Genomic DNA, 24,703 nt, shown 5'->3' on the forward strand with positions numbered 1-24,703 from the left:
TATGTATAATCATAAACTTATAGAAACAATAATTTAGATTTTTTCCAACCTCAAATCCCAAGTTTTCTCAAGAGCCTCCTCCTTTGTCTTCCGAGCTCTGTTGCTTCACTGTGGTTGTTTGCACAAGCCACGTTCCTGGGTCTCCTCTGAGTCACTATTCATCAAACATTTCCTGAGTTTTTGCTGCACACCCAGGCATTGGTGGGAGGAATCAGAGGTTAAAGACCTTCCTTCAGAGGTCCCTGCCTTCAGAGACATCAGTGAGAAAGACAAGCAGGCGTACACTGTCTTCCAAAGTGCCCTGTTGTCAAAGATAAACAAAGCCAGACACTAAAGTGATAAGGACAGATTTAATCAGTAATACACTATTGCAGTGGGTAGAGGGTCCCGTGTGAATTGAACTCAACTTCGGTTTGTACAGAGGTGACTGAGCGTTTTAGAGGGAGGATGAGGGCGTAGGGTGGGGGTTGTTTTTGGGGGCTCAGTAGAGTCAGGGAAGGGAGAAATGACAAAGAATCAGTGGATGTAAGGGCTGAGTAGGCCAGCTGTGTCTACTAGCTGACAGTTGTCAAAGTTAGGGTTCTGTCCTTGCACAGAAACTGGGAGACAGGGGCCCCGGCCTTCCTGATGGTTACAGTTTAAAGGAATAGCTTGCAGGCCCTGAGCTGTAGGAGATACAGCTGTACAGATATAGCTCTATACATCTCAAAGAGATAGAGGAAGGATTCGCAACTAAAAGCACTTTTTGGTGAATGCTCTAAGAAAGAGTGGTCAGGATCTCACTGTCAGGTGTTGGTTAGAACAAACAATAAATTCTTCTGGCTGCCTTGAGCTGTCTCAGGCACTTCAAGTGGGGGCTGGGGTCATCGTGGGGATGTGGCCTTGTGCTGTTAGAAGCTGTGTTAGTGTTTAAGTCTTTTTTATTTTTCCTTTTAAAAAACGTTTATTTTTTTAATTCCAGTTGACGTCCAGTATTATATTAGTTCCAGGTGTACAACATAGTGATTAGACATTTACATACCTTACAAAGTGATCCCCCTGGTTAAGTCTAGTACCCATCTGACACCGTACATAGTTATGACAATATTATTGACTATATTCCCTATGGTGTTTTAAGAATTTATAGGCCAAGGTTGAGAAGTGGACTCAGAGGAGACTGGCTAGAGTTTGATCCAAGGCAGAATCTTTGTTACAGTGCTGTTCTGCAGGTGAGCACAGGCCACTGAGGTGAGGCGTGCGTGCATGTGTGTGTGTGTGTGGGTGTGTGTGTCCGTCTGTCCAGAGAGAAGGGCACAGCTTGACTTGGAAAACCAATCCCCATAAACCAAATGAGTCCAACCAGGAAAGGGAAAGGGGTGGGGAAGAGCAAGGGCTGGTCCAGGTTTATGAGGCCTAAAATGTAGACAATTAGAGGGCCTTCCTTTAAAAAAACAAACAAACGAAAAGGAATTACAAAATTAGGTAGAGGGTCTTGGAGTGGGGCGGGGCATACAATCAAAGGGACCCGAAATGTAAGCTTCTCTTGGTTCACGGCAAAGCTGCGTCATGGGGAGGGGTGAGCCAGGTTGTGTGAACAGCAGAAACGAGCCATGGAGGATAGAGAGGCCCTGGCATGTTTAGGGAATTGAAATAATTCAAAACGGGGTTTGCCTGGAGAATACGCAAAAGCGAGAGAAATGTTGGAATCCAATTACAGGAGGTCTTGTGGGCCGTCCTAAGAACATGGATTTTATTCTCTCAACTGTGGGGGTCACCAGAGGATTTTTAGCAAAGCAATGGCTTGATCACTTATTTATGTGACAGCAAGATCAGGCTGGAAGTGTGGAGGATGGCATGGAGCCTGATAAGGCTGGTTGTAGATACCAGGTGTAGATTGCAGGTTGGTTGTAGACGCAAGGTGGGACAAGGCACTCCTACTACTTGCCAGTGAAGACCATGGAATCACCCCAAATGTAGATACATGACTTCAGGACAGATGCCAGGGTTCAGAGAAAGCTAGTCTCCATCAAAAACATTTCTAGACTGTTATTTCTCTAAGTTGACATGCTTACATAATTTTTTTTTTGTGGAAAAGAGGCCCAAGCTAGCCTAAGACTTGTTTTTGAGTAATCATGCATGGTACAGCATTTCGTTTTTAATAGAAAATTCTGTATTTGGTTAATTTGTCATGGAGTGTCATGCATATAAAAAGGAATAGCTTTAAAAATGATTTTTACAGTCAAATAATTGTGCCACACTTAATGTTGACTATTCTATTTCTGCATAAGCTATTTTGATACAGAAATGTCTGGAAGAGTGTGGGCTCTGTGTCACACAGCCTGTAAATGCACTAAGGACAGCACTGATTACGACAGGCAAAGTTTTCCAATGAAAAGTACATTTACAGTTGGGCAGTTCTTACTGCTTTGTACCAGGAAACTCTTCGACCCCTGGAAGTTAATACTTGACTTTTTTCCCCCTCGGGTTTGCCTTTTTCATTTATTGATACATCTTTGCTTTGCTGGAATAGATTCCATGCCGAGAATAAATCTCAGATAAAGCATTTGGGAAGCATTATCATCAAATTATATAACCATCTTTCTTTCCTGTCTCAAAGAAAAGAGTGATTGTTGGGATTTAGTCTAGCTTCCTCTTGGGCAGATGAAAGGAAAGCAATCCACGAAATGCCTAGATTTTAATGTGGCTGTGGCAGCAACGACACATAATTATTCATTTTGATGTTGTCTTAGAATTTACATGTTGCCCCACATTGGAGGGGATCTCAGACACCGACCGGTGCTCTGACTCTCCTTTTTAAAGCAGCACATGAAATCTTGCCATGGACATCTGATATATAAACAAGACGGGGGCCTTGGGTGCCCCTCTCTGTGCCACACCTCAAATAGCGCTACGACTTTGCAACCACTGATTTGGTTCAAGTCTTACATTTTCCATTTAGAAAGTTGATGCTCAGCGAGATAGTGACTTGTTTCTGATCATGCTGGCCAGAAATAAATCTTAATTTCCCTTCTTATTTTTCGTTTTGGAGCCAGTGCTCTTCCCACTATGTCACACTGTTTTATTACAAAATGCTTGCAGATGTGACATCAAAGTGTGCTCCTTACTGAGTCTTTTGATCGCTAAGAAATTAAACCATCACATATTGTAGAAACACTTTCCTTGAAGCTCTAAAACAGTGGAACACAGACTCATGTATATTTCCACAATATGCACCAGGCATCTTGCAGACACTTTTGCTCACATGATTACTTAACACTTAAGCACAATAAATCCATCCCTTTTACTGATTCAACAGCTGAGATTCTGACACTGCCTGGGTCTTCATCATGAGCAAAGCGATCCTTTTAGTTCCCATCATCAGGGAAGTTTAGATTTTCTGAAAGAGCGTTGGGCAGCTTTGAGTCATTTGCCACCTAAAGAAAACATTTCTTCCTATTTCAGATGCCTCTCGCACTCCCCTCTTTTGTAGTTTGATTATTTAGTTTATCCAATCTAAGTACGTGTTTCCTAACTAAGGGCAGAAATTGTTTCATAAAGAAAGTTATTTCGTCCATTCTTCCTCCTGATGAATCCGCCCTCCTCTCCTCCCGACCCCACTGGCAGAGTTTACAGCAACTGGAGACGTCCTCGTGCAAACTGACTCATTGAGAGAACAGGAATTAAACCAACTGGCTTCTTCAGAAGTTAGTTTTTTTTAACCATTTATAGAAAAATGGACACTCTGAATGCCCAGTGACGGTTTTAAGTCCATCTGGGACAGGGACTCGTTCGTTCATTCATTCACTGGACAAACACTGAAATATAAACTGAACGTGAGGCGGTCCGTCCGTGACGGCTGCATCTCAGGGCACAGCAGCTCCAGCGCCCCCACGATGATCAGGAAGGCTCCGGGCAGAGCAAGCATTCGAGCTGGACTTTGAGCAGCGGTCTTCATTCTGGAGGCGGACTTGGGAGGCAGCAGAAAAATGGAAGACGCCCAGTGGGCCAGTCAGAGCCTTTCACCCCCTGTGCTGGGCGCCAGACCTGGAAAGATGGTTGGACTCGTGAGAAGAGCTGAAAGCCAGGCTGTGAGGTTTCCATTATTAGCAGTCATGGAAGGTTGTGAGCAGGGGAGTGAAAACACTACTCTGGCAGCTGCCCACGGGGAGTGGCGTGCGGGGAGGAAGATCCTGAAGTCAGCGAGAACGAAAGGAAATATTCCTGAAATAATGCAGGATGATGTAGTGAAGGCCAGGCCCAGGATGCTGACAGCAAGAATGGGACAGTCTAGTCCATTCCCACTCTGGAGACAAGAGCTGGAGAAGCATCAGACATGTGGGTGAGGGCCGTGGGGGTGGCAGAGATGGCCCTGACCTTTTGAAATGACAGTGATGCCCTGGACTGAACTGAAGGTCAGATAACAATGGCCTGTTTTTGGTACAAAGGTTCTGAGTTTAATTTCAAATGTGTTGACTAAAAGACTTAGTCTCATGTTTCTTGTGCACCATCCGTGGAGCCCAGAAGAAAGTGTTGGTTAAAGTAGAAGCAATTTCCATACAGACTCTCTTGAGAAAGCATATTATCAGGGCTCAGAAAGCCCGAGTGCCTTTTGAAATTAAGTGTTGCCTTATTTAGATCCCCTTATCCTTCTTCCTTCCTTTTTAAAAGTAACGGAAGTTTAAAGGTGAAAATGACTTGAACAGAAACCACATCCGCTCCTGCAATTATCCATAATTGGGTGGCAATGGATCTGGTTGGGGCTATGATTGTCTGTCTCATGCTCGCAAGTCCTTGGGCTCCTCGGGAGTTAGCTTCATCAGTTTATCCACACAGAGCAGGATGAGGGTGAGAAACCAGAGACTCCAGCCAACAGCGGCCATGATCCAGCCGTACTCATCCACTCCAACGTGACAGCAGCGGGCTGCTTGTGGACAGAAGTCCACATCTGGTGGGGAAGAGAGAGCAAGTGTTCCAGGAAGCATCAGACCAGCCCTGTCCAGCTCCTTCTCTAATATTCATAACAACAACCATAATACGATAGCTCACCTTTACGAAAGCAGACCATGCACTCGGCTAAATGCTCTGCACATGTTACCTTACTCATACCTCACAAAGTGATACGTACAGTTGTTATTATTCCCCTTCCATACGAAGACACTGAGGCCGTAACTTGCCCAACGTCACGAGATGGCAGAACTAGAACTCAAACCCAAGTCTGTAGGACTCCAAAGCCATGTTCTGAACCTCTACGTATAATTACCTATTACTGTCCTTTGTAAGTGCCCAGAAGTGAACACATTTGGTCAATGAGGGTGGAATAAAGGAAGCCAGAATTAGAATAAAGTGAAACTTTCTATGAATTAGACATGTGTCACAATGGTTGCTTTATAAAGGACTGACCTCCCTGTGGCTGGAAGTATTCAAGTAGAGGATGAACAGAAATATGCAAAGGGTACAAAATGAAGCTCCTGCTTTGGGCAGACATGGGACTTGCTGATTTTTATGGTCTTCCCACTGCCAAACTTCCACAAGCTTTTGAAGTCGGCATCTCTGGCTGCTGTCCTATGGAACGGGTCATTAAAACCACCAGTACCAAAGATTGTGAGCCTAGATGGGCGCCAAGGCCAACATAGCTTTTTAGACATTCTCTGCCAACAGTTCTGAGGGCCGTGAACAAACCCCACGAGTGCACAGGAAAGCCAGGCCGGCCCTCAGCTACCAACATCCATTAACAGAAAGCCAGGAACTTGTTTCCCTCCAGACCTAGGGCCAGCTCGGGGGTTAGGACAGTTGGCAGACACTTACTGAGGCACTGCTCCAGGGTCTCAGGGTCTGGGTGGTGGGTGGTCGAGGTTGAGTTGCGGTTACTGCTTGCTTCTGGAAATAGAGACAGGAGGCAGTTGGAAGTAGTCGGAAAAACCATTCCCAGGCATAGAGTTTGAAATCTCTTTTATAAATCAGCAGTGAGTATTATGACCATTACAGAAGTTCCAGTTTAAGCTGCATGCAACACAGCCAACCCCCTGTTATGGACTGAATTGTGTCTCCCCCCCAAAGTCATGTGTTGAAGTCCTAACTCCAGTAGTGACTATATTTGGAGGTAAGACCTTTAAAGAGGTAATTAATTTTAAGGTGAAATGGGGTCGTGTGGGTGGGTCCTAATGCAATATGACTTATAAGCAGAAGAAGAGAAGGCAGGGAGGTGTGCGCACAGAACATGTGAGGACGCAGCGAAAAGGTGGCCGTCTGCAAGCCAAGGAGAGAGGCTTCAGGAGAAACCAGCCCTGCCAGCACCTGGAGCCTCCAGAACTGTGAGAAAATAGAACTCGGTTGTTTAAGCCACTCAGTCTGTGGTATTTCATTATGGCGGCCCTTGCAAACTGATACCGTCAGTCCCCTTTTTCTATCCTTGTCTGTCATTATTCAGAGGTGCTTTATCTCCGTTTCTTATCACCATTAGTGACCAAGGACCCGCTATATACAGCTTTCCAAAGGCTCTATTTTAGCTGTTTTCTGTGCAGATGGATACATACAAAATGGTTTTTTTCTAGAATATATCCCCACAATCGTTGAAAAATCTGGAATGTTTTTCGTAACTATCTTTAATTCCTTTCAAATCCTCGGACAAATAGCCATTGAAATCTGACTTTGATTCTTGATTTCTGACAATAATAGTCTTATTACTCAGGAAGATGGTTATCAGAAATATTAAACACCATACAGGCAAGTCTAGAGGCTGCTAGAATATGCAGCGCTTAGAATCGTCTCTTGATTAACAAGCATGGAGCCCCATGATACAAGGAACTTCAGCAGGAATTGTTCCAGTTCTGTCAGAGTTTGGGAGGTGACGTGCGTTTATGGAGATGGACAAAAAGATCTCCAAGGAAGGAAAGCTGTTTCCCACACTCCCTCTCATAACAGAATAAGAAGAGAGATGTTCTCGAGCCCCTCTGTCCTGTACGTCAGCCACTGGTGGCTATTTAAATTGATTAAAATTAAATTGGAAGCACAGCACAGATGAGGAACATTTCCACCATCAAAAAAACTTTTAAGTTTCGTGCTAACCTAGGTTGGTTAAGACCAAGAGACCAGTTTTGAAGACTCTTTCTGGAAATGATGTTATGTTCAGTCTGCTTCTTGGGAATGCCAAAAAAAAAAAAAGTTTTGGAAACTCTTAAGGCCCTGCTGATTCTAGGTCAGCATGTCCTTCAAAGGAGCTTGTTGTCACATAGCAGGACCAGGTAGAAAGAAATTCCTTGAATAGCCAAAGCCTTGAATTTGCTGCTCTGACTAATTTTATGCCACCCACCCCCGAGCCGCTCTGATGTCCTACCAAAAGTAATTACCTCGATGCAATCTGATTGTTACTGTAAATTATTTACAGCTTAATGGCTTAGAGCTTGGTCTTTATTTGTTTGGGGGAAATTGATTCCTCAACATTTTAATGCCCCTGATAATCCAGCTCACTTCCTTGGCCCTGACTTTCACCTCCCCTGTCCCCTAGATTGGAGGTGATCCCTGTCTAGAACAAGAGTGGAAAAACACCTAGTAAACTGGCTAGGTATTAGATAAAACCAAATGAAATTGCCATTTCTGTAGGTCAAAAATTGTTCAGCATCAGCAATTTTATATGGTTCAAACTGAATAGCCTAGTTATAAGTTGCTAGGAATCTAAACATTACCCTCCTCCCTGATCAGTGGCGCCAGCCAGCAAATGGTCCCACTTGGAGTCACTTCCAAAGTAAAGGCTGCTGGGAAGGCCTGACTATTCAGTGGAATTCAATTGGTCAAGTTTTTTGAGGCTCTATGCTAAACAAGCCACCGTGAGTGTCAAACAGAAAGAAATAAAGCACTCTTACTCTGGGAGGAGTGATACTGGACAGTAAAATGAACATACTAACATTCACTCAGTGTTTACTATGAGCTGGTTTATTAAAATGTATTTACCTGTAGTCATTCATTTCATCTTTACAACAACCCTATGTGTCAGCACTACGATTATCCCCATGTTGTAAATGAGGAAACGGGGGCACAGAGAAGGTAAGTAATGTGCCCAAGGTCACACAGCTAGTAAGTTGTGCAAGCCTGAGTGGAGTTGAGGCTCACTGGCTTTGAGAGCCCACGCTCTCTGAACCTCCAGAGGAGAGACTGTAAGGATGAGAGAAATAGATACAGGCTTGAGGTGGGGGGCAGTGAGGATTGGTTTGGAGAGAGCAAGAGACTGTCAGGGAGCAGGGCTGTGTTCTGAGGGGAGTGTAAGAGCAACTCCAAAGCCAGAGGCAAAAGCCAGGAGCACCGGAGCGTACCTGAGGTCTCTGCATGTGCAGAGACCAGCCCGGGAAGGCAGGATGGGATAGCCTCCACCCCTAGAGCCTGCACGGGGCAAGAATCCAGCCTCTCCCGTGCCCAGGGGAGAATAGTACTCAGCATATGGCAGTTTTCGTGAGTTAAAGTTTTGTGAAATTTGCAAAGAAAGCACAGGGCTGGCGGAGGAACAGAGGACGTGAGGTGAGGGGATGAGATGCAAAGGCAACATTGCAAAGCGCGACAGCCCAGGGCACTGAAAAAGAGCAACCGGGAAAGAGCCCCCAAAAGATGTCATTTTAGGCTGGTTTCATCCCCTGGTGGGAGAAACTGCTTTTCCATCTTTCTTTGTGACAAAGGTCCACAGAGGTGGCTGCTCCTGTCCTAGCTGAGGACGGAGTAAACTTTGAACACCCCCACCCCACCCCATCACCCCCTGCCTAATCTTTCGGACGACAAAGGACTGTTTCCTCTTTCCTTTATGCAGGACCAACCCTAGCCAAGGAATCCTCCTCCTTTTTCCCTCCCACCCTCCCTCCCGCCCCCTTCCCAGTGTGGCCAAGAATAAAGCTCACAGTTCTACCTGCCAAGCAAGTCGAGTGGAAGGAGGCGAAGAGCAGGCTGAGGACCAGGGCAGCGTGGGGCGCAGAGATGAGGTGCCTCACGCTGGAGAGAGTGGTGTCTGTCCGTACCATCGAGGCTGACGTGTGCTGACTGACGGGTGCCATGTGTCCTGTCTGTGTGTGTCCTGTCCTGCAGGAGCTTGAAAGCTGCGCTGTCAGAGGTGAATTTCTACTCTGTGTTTTGGGGAAAAGAGAAGGGGTGGAGCAAAGGAAAATTCTCCTGTCACACCTTGCTCTTACCTCTCTAGAAGGGACGCCAAACTATGTAGCTGCAAGGAGGAAGGGAGGGGCAATTCAGGCAGCTTTTCCTTGAGCTCATGGTTTGCCCATACTGATTAAAAAAAAAAGACAAGACAGAAGAGATGTGTGCCCTGCTGGTTCCTGGAGCATGAGTTTGCTCCCTCTTCCATCTGTAGATGTAGCGATGGAGTGCCTATTCCATTTAGCCCAGTATTTACTGAATACTTACTATGTGCACTATGCAAAAGTCTGGGAATAAATGCCCTCCAAGTGCTTTAACTACAAACAGGCATTCAAACACAGAGCACCCTTTCAGGAATGACTTGGGAAGGACACAAAGTACATTAGTTCCCAGCAGCAAAAGGCCACATCTGTGGCTGGGATGCTCCATGACGAAGGTGGCATTTGCATTGGGTCTTGAAAGATGGATATTAATGTTGACAGCAAAGAGAAGAGGGCACTGTAGGCAGAAGGGACAGGAGAGCCATGGCCCAGAGGGAAGAGGTGCTCAGAAGTCCACCATGCCCGCAGCTCAGGTGAGTGTAGGTGACCTGAGGTGGGGAGGTAAATGCAGAGCCGTGAGGCTGAGCCTCTGGTGCCTCTGGCTGGGGAGTTTAAAACAGTTAGGAGGCAAACGGAAGGCTTTGTGAAGATTGTGATCCTGGTCGTAACTTGATTGGAGCTCTGCATTTAGTCTAAAACATTTATTCAGTACCCACCGTGCATATGAAAGACCTCATCCTGGGCATTTGCAACTCAGAGATGGCTAAGACAGGATCCCCACTTGCCCTACTCAGTCCAGGAGGGAGACCAAGCAGTGAAGGAGGAATTGAGGTGCAACATGGTAAGACTCAAATACGGCAATTTCCCACGGTTTGGGGCTGTAAAACTGAGGGGTTACATCTGCCTGCGAGCTGCCCCGGAAGGATTCACAGAGGAGGTGCCCTTTAGGCTGGGCATGCTAGAGGAGGCACTTTTTTCTCATTTGCCCAAAGGTACAAATTAGTGGTGGCCTTATATTCTTGGGTTTAGGGGTCGGGGGCAGACGTGCTTTCGGGAGGCTAGTCTTCAGGCAGTGTACAAAAATCCGGTTCGGGCCTCCCACTTGGTGGAACATTCGTCCCTTACTTGAGTAGCTGCCGTGTGCTGGGCCCTTGAGATGGGGGTGCCGAGGTGGGTAAGGCACCGCAGACCCTGTCCTCCAGGAGCTCAGGGGCCAGTGAGGGAGAGGAACGAGGGAGAGGGGCAACACAGTGACATCAGTATGGTCAGGAGGTCTCTACAGAGAATGGGAACTTCACCGAGGAGGGTTAGGGGCTAAGGGATTCAGAGGGGCACTTCACAATGGAGATGGCATTGTGACCTGAAATTTGAAAGATGCATACTTTACCACCAGGCCCAGGAAAAGGAAACAGTCTGTGTAAGGCCCGTGAGGAATGAGCATGTGACCCTTGTTTGGGAAGTAATGAGTGCCCTGGGGGCCTGGGTTTGGTCGTGGTGTGTCTAGTTAGACTAAGAACAGATTGTAACGGTCCTGCATGCTAGACAAAGGGAACTGGGCTCTGTCATATGAACGGGGCACCCTGTAAGGAACTTGTGAACCCCTTTATATTTCAGAGGCAGGGAGGAGAAGTCTGTGGAGGACAGGCCTGGATTCAGAGAGCTTCTCTAAGAAGCTGTTGCACATATCCCAGCCAGAGATCAAAAGGACCCTGAATTAAGAGGTTGGGCTGAGGATAGAGAAGAGGGAAACAGAATCAGGAGGCACTTTGGAGACCTCATCAACAGAAGGGAGTCCAGAATAAAGGCACGGTTTCCACCTGGGGTGAGTGAGTAACCATGAGGCCAGCCTGGGGTGTAATTCCAGCTCTGCCTCTGATTGTCTGAGTGGCCCCAGCAAGTTAGGGGTTGGGGGCAAGTTACTTTATACATCCGAGTGTCAGGTTCATTATCTAAAAAATAATGGGATGTTAGCACATTTCTCAGGAGTTGTCAGCCATGTAAAGTGCTTTGCATAGTGCTAGCTGACAGTAAGTACTCAGTAATTGTTAACTACCACTTTAAAAGAAAGGCCATCATAAATAGAAAATATGGGGGAAAGGCAGTGTTAGGGGAAAAGAACACTATGTAAGTATTGATTGATTTATATCGTGTCTTGGTCCAAAACGAGTTTAAGGAAGCATACATGCAATTAAGTAAGCTAGATAAAATAAATTTACCATAAATGAGAAGAAACGAGGCAAAAAAAAAGGTTAGGGTAGGAACTAAAAGATGGATCCATGAGCGAGCTTAGGGCCCAAAATGGCATGCTTGTTTTCAAAGCTTCCTGGTAGCCAATGTAAAGTGGGTAACATGATCACATCCGTTATTCATGGGCTCATAAGATGAAAACAACAAGAGAAGCACAACTGCTCTTGATACCAAAGCCAGAGAGGAATTTTCCCCTTAAGTCCACACAGAGATGACATTGCTTAATAGGGCAAACATGGGTCTTGACATTTTCCTCACAGTAAACCTTGCACGTGGACTAGAGCTGATTTAGCTAATAGTCTCAAGAGATAACAGCAGTGCGTTTAGGAGATTTTCAAGGGTCTCTAAAATGTTTGAGACCTGAAAAAAATGTTGTCATATCCAAAATATGAACAACTCTAACAAAAACTGTGCAACCAAAAGAAGTAATTATTTCAAAAGCAAAGTTACACAAATCATTGAAACAGAAACAATTTACTGTAGGCTATTGGGTGCATGTTTGCTGTGAGCAGAGCGTGTGCCTCCATGGTGATGAGAGCTCGGGACACACAAAAATTTGAAAAGGCCCTGCCTCGGGTTGTCATGATGCTGGTTTGAATAACATCCACCCATCTAAACTCTTAGATCTTATGAAATCGTAGCACTGAAAGAAATTCTGGATGCAGTGGATGTATTAATAGAGGGCAAGGATAATAATCTGCCTCTTCTCTCCTCTTTTTAACACATTGTTATTTGATTTGGGACTGTTTTAGATTTGGTGTTTGCAAGTCATTAAAAGATAAACATTCTCTTAACAGCTCAAATGATTTTATTACCCTAAAATAGGATGGACTTCGCTGGTCTTTGATAACTCAAGAATTTCGAAAGGAAAGGCTGCATGGGAGCTATTTTCCGAGTGTCACCATTATTAGCTGTTTTGTTTTTGGTTTTTAAACCAGGTCTATAATTAATAAATCCACGCAGCTGAGTACCTCACCCAGGAACCCAGGAGCTCTCGCATCCATTTTACGTCAGGTTTGCTTTGGAAGGAGTACCAGGAACTTGCCTTGCTGGACATTCTGAGGGAACTCTCAAGATTTTTTTTTTTTTTTTTTTAAGTGGCTGAGATTGGTGTTTGGTTACACATACTTTTTAAAAAGTGCAGGCTAAAATGTGTCCAGCCTCCATGGTGGTGCTTGGGGTTGGTCAAGAGCCTGGGACCCAATTTTCTCTGCCTTCAATTTTGTCTGTTCTGCCTGCTATGATTTCATTTGAGAAAGAAGAGGAGGGGCAGAGTGTTTCCGGTGCTAAAAGCTTGAAAATGAGCATTGTGTAGCCTGACATGACTTCTGTCTATGGGAAGGATGTTTTATGTTGAGGAATCTTCCCCTTGGGATTCTGATAGGCCCTTCTAGTGCCTCTCCATCTGTGGGGAGGGACCACTGGCCTTGAACGTGGGGCTTGCATTTCCAGTTGATCCGCTCTGAGGAGACTCAAGGTCCTGACCACTACCATGCCTGCTCTCCCTTAACTTCCGAGCAGCGATGGGGTCCATGGCTCTTCTTGCATGTGGCTTTGTCAGGATCGGTTTCTGTTGTCACAAAATAATGTCAGTCTCTAGACGCTCACGGACCTGAAACATTTAGCGCTTCACCTGAGCAACAGTTAGTTTGTGGAGGAGCTTAATCTCTCTCACTGCAACTCTGTTATGGCTCCGTCATTTGGAGAGAATGAGGAGCATTCTTGTAAGAAAAATGGAGAACTACAGAGTCCACCTTGGACATCAAGCCATAGAGGATGAGATGGGAATTGTGACAGTGGCACTAAATCTCCTATTTTGAGACTTGGACCTCTGGTATAATTTGATTTAACAAGTGTAATTTAGCTTGGGACTTCTAGAAAGTTTTTTCCTCTTTGTCTCCCTCCCCTCCCACCAAACCTTGATGATTCTGTTTACTATGCATTTACTATGTGTATTAGTTTAGTGGTTCTGTTTGCTTGGGTCATGGCAGGCCCTGTGACTTGGGAGAGGTTTTGAATCCGTGTGGGATCCACTCCTGGCTCCAACTTAAATCTGTATAACATATGCAACGTTTGCAATAATCAGTTTAACCGTACCTTCCGCCACCCCCAACGAACAAAGCCAAACTCAATAGAAAGTTTCACTACAGGCCGAAGCAATTCACATCTTTGTTAGAGAATATAAAACTTCAGACGAAACAAAGACTCGAGGCAGTAGTCTCCCGCAGACTCTGCCCAGCCAACCCTCCTCTTACTTTAATATCTTCTTTCTGTATTTCTTTCTGCCTCGTGAATCCTTTCACAACCCTTGAGCGAGCAGCCGCAACAATAGAGATGATAAAAGTACCAAAGTGAACAAGGCCTGGAGCCCACCTTTTGGAACTGTTCCTGAACAGTTCCCAGGGTAGTTCATTCAGCGTGCTCTTCATCCATAATTGCATTGGGGGCGCTGGGACCACTGCCTGGACAGAGGCGGGGTTAACAAACAGAATGGGACTTCCTTTTGGCTAAGACCTTCTCCCACTTGGGCCCTGGAATTCATTCTCTCCCATCTTCTCCGAAGTGTGGTGGTGGTGGTGGTGTTCTCCTCCTCCTCCACCTCCTTTTCCTCTTCTTCCTTTTTTTTCCCCCCGAAGTGTATTTAATTTCCAAACACAGGGAGGTTTTCTAGTTTTTGTTGTTGTTATTGATTTATCTTAATTACATTGTGATCTGAGAACACTTTTTGATGATGTCTATTTTTTGATATTTATTAAGAGCCATCATATGGCCAATTTTTATAAATGTTTGGTGGTGCTTAAAAAGAATGTATTGTATATTTGTGGGGTTCAATATTCTATGTTAAATCCCATAAATCAAAAGTGCAAATTATGTGATTCAAATCTATATTTTCCTGTGTGTTTTTTTTTGTGTCTGTTTACATGGAATGTATTTACTGATAGGTTTATGTTTGAATCTGCATCTTACTGAGTTCTCTCTGGCCTTCCCATCTGTTTTATGTCCTTTGTTTTCTCTTACTGCTTTTGGATTGAGTTTTTAATTCTATTTGGATTGAGTTTTTAATTCTATTTTTTAGAGATTATGGCATAAATTCTTGTCTCATCAAAGTCTAATATTAATTGATACTTTTACTGTCGTCACAAATAATGGGAAGACTTTGGAACTTGAACTCTACTTTTCCACTCCTGATTTTTATACTATTGTAGTCATGTATTTTATCTATATACATTCTTTTTAACTCAGTAAGTCATTATTTTATACAGTGAATGTTTATCTAAATTTATCCACATATGTACCAATTTATTGTTCTTGATTTTTGTCTGCAAGTCTGTTTTTCTATCTGCAATCATTTCCTTCTTCTTTTTTTTTTTTAGTAAACCTTGGGTGTACTAAAGAGTGATTACTGCTCTCAGTTTTTGTCTGGATATATTTTTAGTTTTCCTTCATTCTTGAAAGATACTTTCAAGAATTCTAGGTTGGCAGATAGTTTCTTTCAGTGCTAAAGATACTCTATTTCTTTTGACTTCCATTGTTTTCTGTTAAGAACCTCCGTTTAATTTGTGCTCCCTTGTAGGTAATTTGTGTCTTTTTTTTCTTTGGTTGTTTCTAAGAATTTTGCCTGTCTTTTAGTTTTCAGCAGTTTTATTCTGATGTGCTCAAGTATGGCTTTTTTTTTTTTTTGTCTTGCTTGGGGTTTGTAGGTAATTGAATATGGAGTTTGATGTCTTTCATCAGTTTTGAAAAGTTCTCAGCCATCACATAATACTTCTCTTCCTTTCTTTTCTCTCCTTCTGGGAGTCCAGTTATACATAGGTTACACTTTTCCACCGTATCCTCTGATGCTCTATCCTCTTCTTTATTCTCTATCCTTTTGTTTTCATGTGCCTTATTCCGGATATTTTCTCCTGCCCTATCTTTTATTAAATCTTTTGTCATCTGTACCTAATCCAAAAAAAAAAATGATTAAAGAAGACAATTTAGGTGATACAAACAAACTTTAACACTTTATGAAGTACACAGTCTCCTTTTGGAGAACCGCAAAAGAGAACAGCAAGAAGCTTTTATAGGATAAAGAACAAGGAAGAGACAAATAGAAAATATGTGATTGTCTGGGGCCACATAGTCAGCCTTATTTGAGGTGAGAAGGCCCAGAATTGACTTAGCATTTGGGGATTGTCTGACTAAATATACTGCGTTTCTGGTCCAGCAGAGCATTTACAGGGGCAAGAAAGTTATCTAAATTTCAATTTGCTAACATGGCACCCCAGGCAGGAGTGGCTCCGTCTTGGATCTAGAAATTTATTTCAACAATAACTACCCATTGGGTTCTTAATTTCAGTGGTTCAGTTTTAGTTCCAGAATTTCTATTTTTTTTTTTTGTTATTCAATCTTGTTTTTCATCTTCATCAACAAAGTGAACATAATTATTTTAAATCTGTGTCTGATAACTTCAATATTTGCGCACCCCATTGGTCTGTTTCTGTTGTCTATTATTTCTGCTGGTTTTTATTCATGTCATTGTGTTTCCTTGTGTACCTGGTTATTTGTGTGTGTGTGTGTGTGTGCAAAATTATAATTATACACAATTGTTTGTAGAAATAACTTGAAACCTAAGATGAAACTATCTTCCTCTCTAGACATGAGTTTTTTTTTTTTTTTTTTTTTTTCCCTTTTTTGGTTATTTTAATCAGGTGCTTGGGAGCAACAACAATCTGCCATCGTGTCAGTCCGGCCTCAGTAATTGAGATAATTTATAGCTAAATTGTAGACTTTGTAAGGGACAGTTTATTTTGGTTACCTTCCCTTCTGTGGTGTAGCTGTTTAGAATCTTTTTCCCCCAAGGAAATAATCAGAGATTAGATGAGCACAAAAATGTACATTCAAGATTCTCCATCCCAACATTATAATATTTGTAAAAATTAAAGCAATTTATAATGGAGTAAAAGATAGCAATTAAAATGTAGAGTAATATTTAATTATTCAGAAAAATACTTGCTATGTAATACAAACAGGAGAAGCAGGATATAAAACTATATAGTATCATTGCAGTTTTGTAATACATATACAATGAAAAAAGTTTGGGAAGCATCCTAGCTGGATGTTAGTAGTGGTCATATGTGGAATACACAATTTGGGATGATTTTAATTTTCTTCTTTACACTTTGTTATGGCTTTCTAATTCTCTACAATGAATGTGTATTATTCTTAAAATCAGGAATAAAATCAAGTTAATACATTTTTTTAAAAGAATATTTCACAGGAAAGCAATACAATCACAATGGAGCAGATAGACTACATTTTACAGTATCGGTCTGATTGCCTGGGGAAAATTTTCAATGTCAAGGAATCTTTTCCATTAAAAATCTTAATTATTATAAGTTTAAGTTGTATATGGCGTAGAAAACCGCTTATTGACAGCCTCTGTTCTTGGGGTCCCCAGTGTGTACAAAAACAGTACCAGACACATGCAAAAATGTTCAGAACATAAGATTAGAAGTAAAACACAGAAAAACACACAGAATCTCCATGTTGGAGAGTGACCTAGAGGCCACGTGGCCCAATCCTTAACCTAGTAAGATGCTCTCCTACACAGAAAGTAGTATGTTAAAGACTTTGGTATAACTGCATTTGACCTCTCCTGCCTCTCAAGGTTGTTACTTGGACTCCTGCTAAAATGCCTCAAATGACAGGTGCCTTACTAATTTTTAAGGCAGCCAGTTCCACTGTGTGATAATTCTGTTAGAAAAATTAGTGAGTTACTAGCATCAAACCAGGTAAGGGCATTTCAAGGTGAAGTTAATTAATAAACAATTGGAGGGGAGGGTCTGTTCAGCTCAATGACTCTATGATTGGCAATTTCTGGCTCCCTTCAATTTCCAGTCTTACCATTTGGGCAAAGTATTTCTGTTGGCACAACAGTGCTTGTGGTCAGATTTATTTTTTGTTTAATAAACAGGGATGTGTGTTCTCAGAAAGGTAATTTTAAGCTAAGGTTTTTTGGGAAATAAACTGCATGTTTGTGATAAACACTCAGCTGATTATTATTTTTTCTCTAGTTTTCATGAAACTAAAAAGGAACAGGTAGCCGAGTTAGAGATTGCTGGCCCTCTCTTCCCAACATCCAACTTCTCTTCTGCTGTGTCTTTCTTGCCTCTTCTATGAATTTCCTTTACTGTCTATCCCTCTTCTGTCTTGTCCCGGCTGACAATAGTCCCTTGGAGGTCAACACCACCACTCTGACTCAGGATTCCTGGATTCTAATTTTCATGTTGTCACTTCCTGTGTGACCTTGGGGGCAGTCACGTGACATTGGTGGTGATGCTAAGATGATATGGTGGGGGCTCTGTGGGAGGGGGACACAAGGGGAAAAATATCCAAGGAGATGCTGCCTTCAGTCCTTTGTGGGAAGACCTTTGTCTGGGGTCCTTGGGACTCCCTGGAAGGGATAAATTTTCCCCGGAAGGGGTGTTGCTATGTGTGGTGTTTACAGAAAGATATGTTAAGTCTTGTAAGACACAAACGGAAAAAGCTGCAGTGATGAAGTGAAAAGACCCTGACAGCCTGGAGCTCTGTGTTCTATTTCCAGTTCTGCCACTAGTTGACTGTGTGACCGTAGGCAAATCCCTTCACTTTCCTGAGGTTGTTTCCTCATCTCTAAAGTAAAGGGATTGGATTCTAGGATCTTGAAGTTTTCTTCCAGTGGTACAATTCTATGCCTCTGTGCTCTTTACAGTATATTAAGTGGAGAAAGAAGAGAAACAAGCTTGTATAGTGTTTCGTTTTGTTTTGTTTTAGAAAGTGGAGATAGAGATCATGCTGAAAAGAAACTCCCTCATAGAGTATTATTACAGAAAAGACAAATAACTGGGAGATGCCCCCAAGTGAAAAACCACGACAAATTTTGAAGCATTCTGTTCTCATATTGAAAGTTTGTTTTCCTAAATCTCACTTCCCGTCAGTCAGGAATGAAAGGGATGTAAAGTAGCTCTGCTCTGGAGAGTAGAGACACAGACAAGACCAAGATATGTGGAGGTGGAGAAGAGGGAAGCTGGAGGGCTCCATATCGGTGGGTCTTCTCCTAAGGAATGAGGTGGCCATGTGCTGAGGGGGGTGAGATGGCGGGTAGAGGAGAGCGTGGCTGTCAGTGAGAGCCACTTGCTCTCAGGACATGATCTAGAGGACAGAAAGCTGTAGAGCAACAGTGAGTGCCACAGTGACGTAGGAGGGCACCAGTGCTCACTGAGATCCATCACTGGAGAAGGCCCGTGGCCTGGAGAGAGGGGGGCGTACATGGTAGGGGATGATCCTGCTTCTAGCATGTGTAGTATTGACCTCAGTGTGCGGCTAATGTGAATCCTTGGATGTCACTGTCAATGAATTGCATCGAATTATCTGTGTGTATGAAGTTGAATGCCATTCCCTCTCTTTTTAGCAACCTCACGTCATTTTCTTTCTGTGTTCTAGCACTTTCTCTGTGGGTACACATCGCAAAGGATTGTGGGTGGTGGGCTCAGTGCCTCGCCAATGGTGGAGAGTTGCTAGGTAAGTGGACGGTGAAATCAATTGTTTGAATGAATGTGATCTGGCTGGAATTCAGTTCAGAAAAATTAGGCACTGTTTTGTAGAATATCAGGTGGTTTCTTTTGCAGCTAGATTATTATTTTTGGATTAAATTCCTTGCAGGTATTTTAGCTTGCTCTCCACTTATCCTCTTTCATTTTTTTAAATTATGATGAGCTCCTGTAAATTGATCTTGTACAGCTGAACATGTGGTACACGGTATTGTCCTAATCCAGGGTGCAGGGATGTGAGAACAAAGGAGGCCCTTTGTTTAAAGGAATGTCCAGTAGGGGTGTGAGTGGAGCGCTTACCTGTTCCATCTGCAAGAGAGCCATTTTAGAGAAAGTCCTCAGGACATAAAAGTGCCTCCCCGGAGACCTGCATGGATCTGTGTAGGGGCTGCCACTGGCACTGTGCCCCAGACTTGTCGAACCACTGATGAGAACAGTGGTGTTAAACTCTAAATGTCAAAGACCGTGTTCTTTTGGATGATAGAGGGGGTCGATTCTCCTTTAAGCAGGTAGTTTCTCTCAAGACCTAATGCCAAATTTAAGTATTCTTTTCCTTCAAAGTATTGAGTGGCAGATTTTGAGAGTATATTTAATGATTACTAGGAGAATTACTTGCTTTTAAAAATGTCAGTGACATAAACACTTAAAGAAGCGTGAGTATACTATCTGGCTTTGGGTAAATCAGTGCTATAAAATGTTGCATACAAAATACTGAGCTCGGTCAGGAAACGTCCGGAGAAGTTTAAAAGGTATCTTTATATGGTTCAAAGTGATTGTCTCAAATGCACATCATGGGTAAGGAAAAGTAGAAGTTGCCATCATAGAATTCTCTTGGATTATCACCTGTCTCTCCCATGATGCTTTGTTTTATCTTTAGCTGCTACCCTGCTCCCTCCTTCCCTATCTTCTCTTCACCAGCCACTGACTCCCCAATTCCACAGTCTTTACTTTGGATTCTGTCCCTTTCATTCCACTGAAGTAGGTCCATCGAAGTCACCAATAACTTCCAGATGCTTCTCAGTCTTTTTCTTGCACGGCCACTTCCCATAATAAGTATCTTATTCTTGAGACACTGTCTTTTCTTGAATTCTCAATCTTCCGATTATTCCCTACGGTCCCTGTTTCTTGTCCTCCTCCTCTGGCCTGCCTTGAAACCTTTGAGTTCTCCCCTGCTCAGGCCTGACTTCATTGTTTCCCCTCGTTGTGGGCTGACCTCTGAATGTGACCTGATTTGGAACTAGAGTTTTTTACAGAGGTAATTAGTTAAGATGAGGTCACACTCATACTGGAGTATGCTGGGTCCCTAATCCACTATGAGTGGTGGATTAAAAAGGGAGATTTGGACACAGACACAAACATGTGAAGATGAAGGTACATCTAGGGTGATGCTTCTACAAACCAAGGAACTCCAAAGATGGCCAGCAAACCCCCAGAAGCTCGGGGAAAGACATGGAACCGATTCTCTCAGTCCTTAGAAGGAACCAACCCTATTGACACTTTAATCTTAGACTTCTCACCTCCAGATGATAAATTCTGTTGTTTAGATGACGCTGTTTGTGGCACCCTAACAAACTAGTACACCACTCTGTTCTCTCCCCAGGCCAATGTTTTGGTCTAGGGGCTCCTTTATACTCTTAAAAATTATTGAGAACCCCCAAGAGCTTTGGTTTATGTGGGGTCTGTCTACCAATATTTACCATACTAGAAATTAAAACTGACAAATATTAAAAATGTAGATATTGACTAATTTAAAATAACCCTAAGCCTGTTGTATATTGATATCAATACATGTTTTTATGAAAGTAACTATTTTTCAAAACAGGCAATTCAGTGAGAAGAGTGGCATTGTTTTATTTCGCAAGTCTCTTTAATGTCTGACTTAACAGAATTCCTGCTGATTGTCTTTTGCGTATCTATTTTTACACTCCATCTGTTATGTTATTTTTGTTGATGTATAAAAAGAGAATCTGGCCTCACATAGGTATGTAGTTTTAAAAAAGGGAAAAATATTTTACTAGCCTTTTCAGATAGTTGTGGTTATTTTTCTTTGCTACTACACTGGAACTTAATAAGTAGTAATTTTTAAAAGTATAGCTGCAATGTGAAATCTGAAATCAAATCAGTGACCTTTTCATTTAAATCATTTACTTTTGGTGGATCATTTGCCCATACATGACTTTATAACATCATGCACAGGTAATTTGGAAAATATTGGTTCGTTGAGTTATGCAGACCTTCCAAATGTTGTCACATTTCATTATACAACACATTTTTTAAAAAATTACTTTATAAATATCGCCCCAGAAATATCCTCATCTGAAAAGTTTTTGGTATCAAGTTCATGGGGGCAGAAAAAAGTTTTCAACAATTTTAATTGTCGCTTGAAAGCTAGAATTTTATCATTGGCAACAAAGACCGTCAGTTGTTTTCCTTTGAAGTGACAGAATCATTTGGATTATTTTTTTTGAGACGATGCCTGTCAAGTAAGTGGCCAAAGTCTGCATAACATAGTTTGTCATCTGTTCTTTCAAGGAAAAATGGTGTCTGGGAAAATAGCAACTAATTCAGCTTGCAACTCAAACAATTGCTTTTCTTACTTCATTATGCCATGCAAGTGCTTTATGTGTACTTTCCATGTTGTCACACAGGATATTAACAATAAAAACAACTTCATCTTTGGTCTGGACCACTGTCCTGGTTTCATCGCTGGTCTGCCTGCTGCTGCTGCTCTTGCCATCCCTCCCCCGAACCCCCACTCCCGCTCTCCCAATCCACTCTGTAATTAGAAATAAATTCTCCAAGTTGTATCATTTACCCCCCACCCCACAGGCTTCACACCTATCAAGGGCTTCTTGTTGCTGCTAGGATAGACAGCATCTTGAATCTGGTCTATAAGATCCTGAATTTCCTCGTCCTGCCCTCTTCCCTAGCCCAATCCCACAGCCCTCCCTCATTCTCTCCGCCCAGGAAAGCCTTCCCTGAGCCCGGGCTGGGAGGGGACTTGCAGTCCAGAGAGCTGTCCTCCTTCCTTCATCACGCCCATTCCAGTTATTTCCCATTTGTCCCTATGGTTATTTAATAATTTATTTACTAAGACTACGTGCCTCAGCTCTGGAACCACACTCCTTGGGTTCAAGTCTCCACTTTCCACTTACTAGCCGAGCTGCCTGAACAGGTCACCTTTCTCTGCCTCAGTTTCCTAATCTGTCACACACACGCACACCCTCATCACCATCCCTAATCCCTGGCAACCACTAATCTGTTCTCCATCTCTATAATGCTTGTTATTTAGAGAATGTTATATAAATGGAATCATACTGTATGTGACCTTTTCAGATTGGCTTTTTTTCCCCACTCAGCATAATGACCTTGTGATCCATCCAAGTTGCTGTGTTTATCAATGATTTATTATTGCTTTTATGCTGAGTAGTATTCTAAGGAATGGATGTACCATACGTAGGAAATTTTGGTGGTTTCCAGCTTTGGATTATTATAAATAAAGCTGCTATAATTGATATACAGATTTTTTTGGGTGAACATAAGTTTCCATTTCTCTGGGGTAAATGGCCATGAGCGTGATTGCTGGGTCATAAAGAAAATGAGCGTTTAGTTTTTTCCCCACCAGCAATGCATGAGAGACCCATTTCTCCACATTTTTGCCAGCATTTGGAATTGTCACTATTTATTGTTTTAGCTGTTTTAATGGATACATATTGATATTTCATCGTGGTTTTAATTTGTATTTCCCTAATGGCTAGTGATGGTGAATATCTTTTATATGCTTATTTGCCATCTCTATATCCTCTTTGGTGAAATGTCTCTTCATATCTTTGGCACTTTTTCTAATTGGATTGTTTTGAGAATTCTATAAATTCTAGATATCAGTCCTTTCTCAGGTATATAGCTTGCAAATTTCCTTCCAGCCTTTAGCTTGTATTTTCATCCTTTTAATAGGATCTTTTTGCACAGCAAAATTTTTTTATCAGTTTTTTTTTCTTTAATGGATTGCTTTAGGTGTCCTAAGAACTCTTCACCAGGCCATCAATTCTGAAAATGTTTTACTGTGTTTCTTCTACAAGATCTATAGTTTTACACGTTCAGTGTATCTCTGATCTGTTCTGAGTTAACTTTTGTATAAGGTGTGAGGTTTAGGTTTTAGTTCCATTTTTGACCTATGGATAATATCTAATTGCTTCATCATCATTTGTTGAAAAGACTGTGGTTCCTCCCCGAACTGCTTTCTCACCTTTGTCAAAAATCAGTTGACGGGACTGGTGTGGGGCTATTTCTGGCTTCTGTATTTTCTTACATTCACCTATGTGTCTATCCTTCCACCAGTGCCACAGTCTTGATTACTGTACAGTACAGTAAGCCTTAAAATTGTGTAGAGTGGTTTCTCCCATTTTGTTCTTCTGTACCTTAGACCTCTGCTGACTCTACTCACGGACCCTGGCTGGGAGGAGCAGAAGTGCCTGGTTGCTCCTCCCCACATGACCTCTGCACCCCAATTAGCGAGTAGCCTCATTACCAATGGGCAGTGGTGCAAGTTCTGATTAGGTCTCTTCAGACACCACCGAAACACAGGTTAATGAGGGGTGCCTTGTTGGGTGGGCTGGGAGTTCAGGCCCTCTGATATCACACGGGGAGGTGTCGCTTTGGTAGAGCTCCGTGAGAGTAGAAATCTAGGCTTTCCTCTGGGGCTTTGCTGCCGTGGGTAGTATGGGGCCATAGTTTTTTGTGATGTCTGGCTGTATCAGAGTGATCAGTATCTGAAACTCTTCTATTCTTGCTAGGCTGCCCCTTTCCTCATGCTTTGGTTAGAGAGAGCAGGCTTTCTTTGGAATATATTTTGTCTGCATATCTTGCTGGTTTCTGTAGCACCACGTCTAGAATATGTGAGGTGCAAAAACCAAAACAAACCACCCAAAAAACAGAGAACTCATCTCTGTGATGTTTCTCGACTCTGAGAACCCCACAACTTCTGTCTTCTCTCTCTCTCTCAGAATCTTCTAACATTTGTTGTATATTTAATGTTTAGGGTTTTTAGGTTTACTTATTACTAAGGAAAAGTATTTCTACTCCATCTTTCCAAAAGCAGAAGTCGAAGTAATTTTTCTAAAAATGTGAATCAAGTAATCAAGCCACTTCCTTGCTTCAGATTTTCCAAGGGCTTCCCTATGCAATTAGAATAAAATCCAAATTTCCTACTGGCTCATCAGACCTCACATGGCTTGGCCCTGCCTCTTCTGACACACCTCATACTACTTGTCCCACCCCTCACATGCCTCAGACACACTGACGTCCTCTCTGTTTCTCAAACATGTTAGCTTTTCAGACCCTGAGACAATATTATGCAGTACTTGTAAATAAGGACTCTGGTGTCAGGTGACCTTCTATGAGTGACCGAGTGACCTTGGGCAAGTCACTGAGCCTCTTTGTGCCTCTATTTCCTCATGTGTAGTATGAGAATAAGAATCCACCAACCTCATATGGTTGTTAAGCTTAAATGGGTTAAGACATGTAAAGTCCTTAAATGCATTCTGAAGTTGTGACAATGTCCAGCACATGAGAAATACTCAATAGATATATTCGCTGTAGCAAGGATGTCGCACCCCTGCTCTTGCATTGCTGTTCCAGCTGCCTGGAATAGCCTTCCCCCCGGTTGTTTTTGCAAGACGGACTCATTTTCATTCTCCAGGCCTCAGTTACATTGCTACCTCCTGAGAGAGGCCTGCC

At 42.7% G+C, this 24,703-nt stretch overlaps 2 protein-coding genes across 7 annotated transcripts in view; one reads left to right on the forward strand and one right to left on the reverse strand.

The window, feature by feature from the left end:
- Nucleotides 1-436: 436 nt before the first annotated feature.
- On the reverse strand, nt 437-9,048 carry TMEM213 (transmembrane protein 213). Its single transcript, XM_033098819.1, has 3 exons — nt 8,867-9,048; nt 5,785-5,856; nt 437-4,924 (listed from the first exon to the last, which is right to left on the reverse strand). Exons 1-3 carry the CDS (start codon nt 9,009-9,011, stop codon nt 4,755-4,757), a joined length of 387 nt encoding a protein of 128 aa, XP_032954710.1. The 5' UTR covers nt 9,012-9,048; the 3' UTR covers nt 437-4,754.
- ATP6V0A4 (ATPase H+ transporting V0 subunit a4) overlaps nt 8,932-24,703 on the forward strand; it is a 60,530-nt gene continuing 44,758 nt past the window's right edge. For 5 of the 6 annotated variants that reach the window (XM_033098815.1, XM_033098812.1, XM_033098811.1 and 2 more), the window contains exons 1-2: nt 8,932-9,067; nt 18,861-18,938. The gene's annotated coding sequence lies outside the window, so the exon portion shown is untranslated. The remainder of the gene's footprint in view (nt 9,068-18,860; nt 18,939-24,703) is intronic. The other variant, XM_033098816.1, reaches the window with a different exon arrangement.

Source organism: Rhinolophus ferrumequinum, chromosome 26 (genome assembly GCF_004115265.2).
Source record: "Rhinolophus ferrumequinum isolate MPI-CBG mRhiFer1 chromosome 26, mRhiFer1_v1.p, whole genome shotgun sequence".
Lineage (NCBI taxonomy): Eukaryota > Metazoa > Chordata > Mammalia > Chiroptera > Rhinolophidae > Rhinolophus > Rhinolophus ferrumequinum.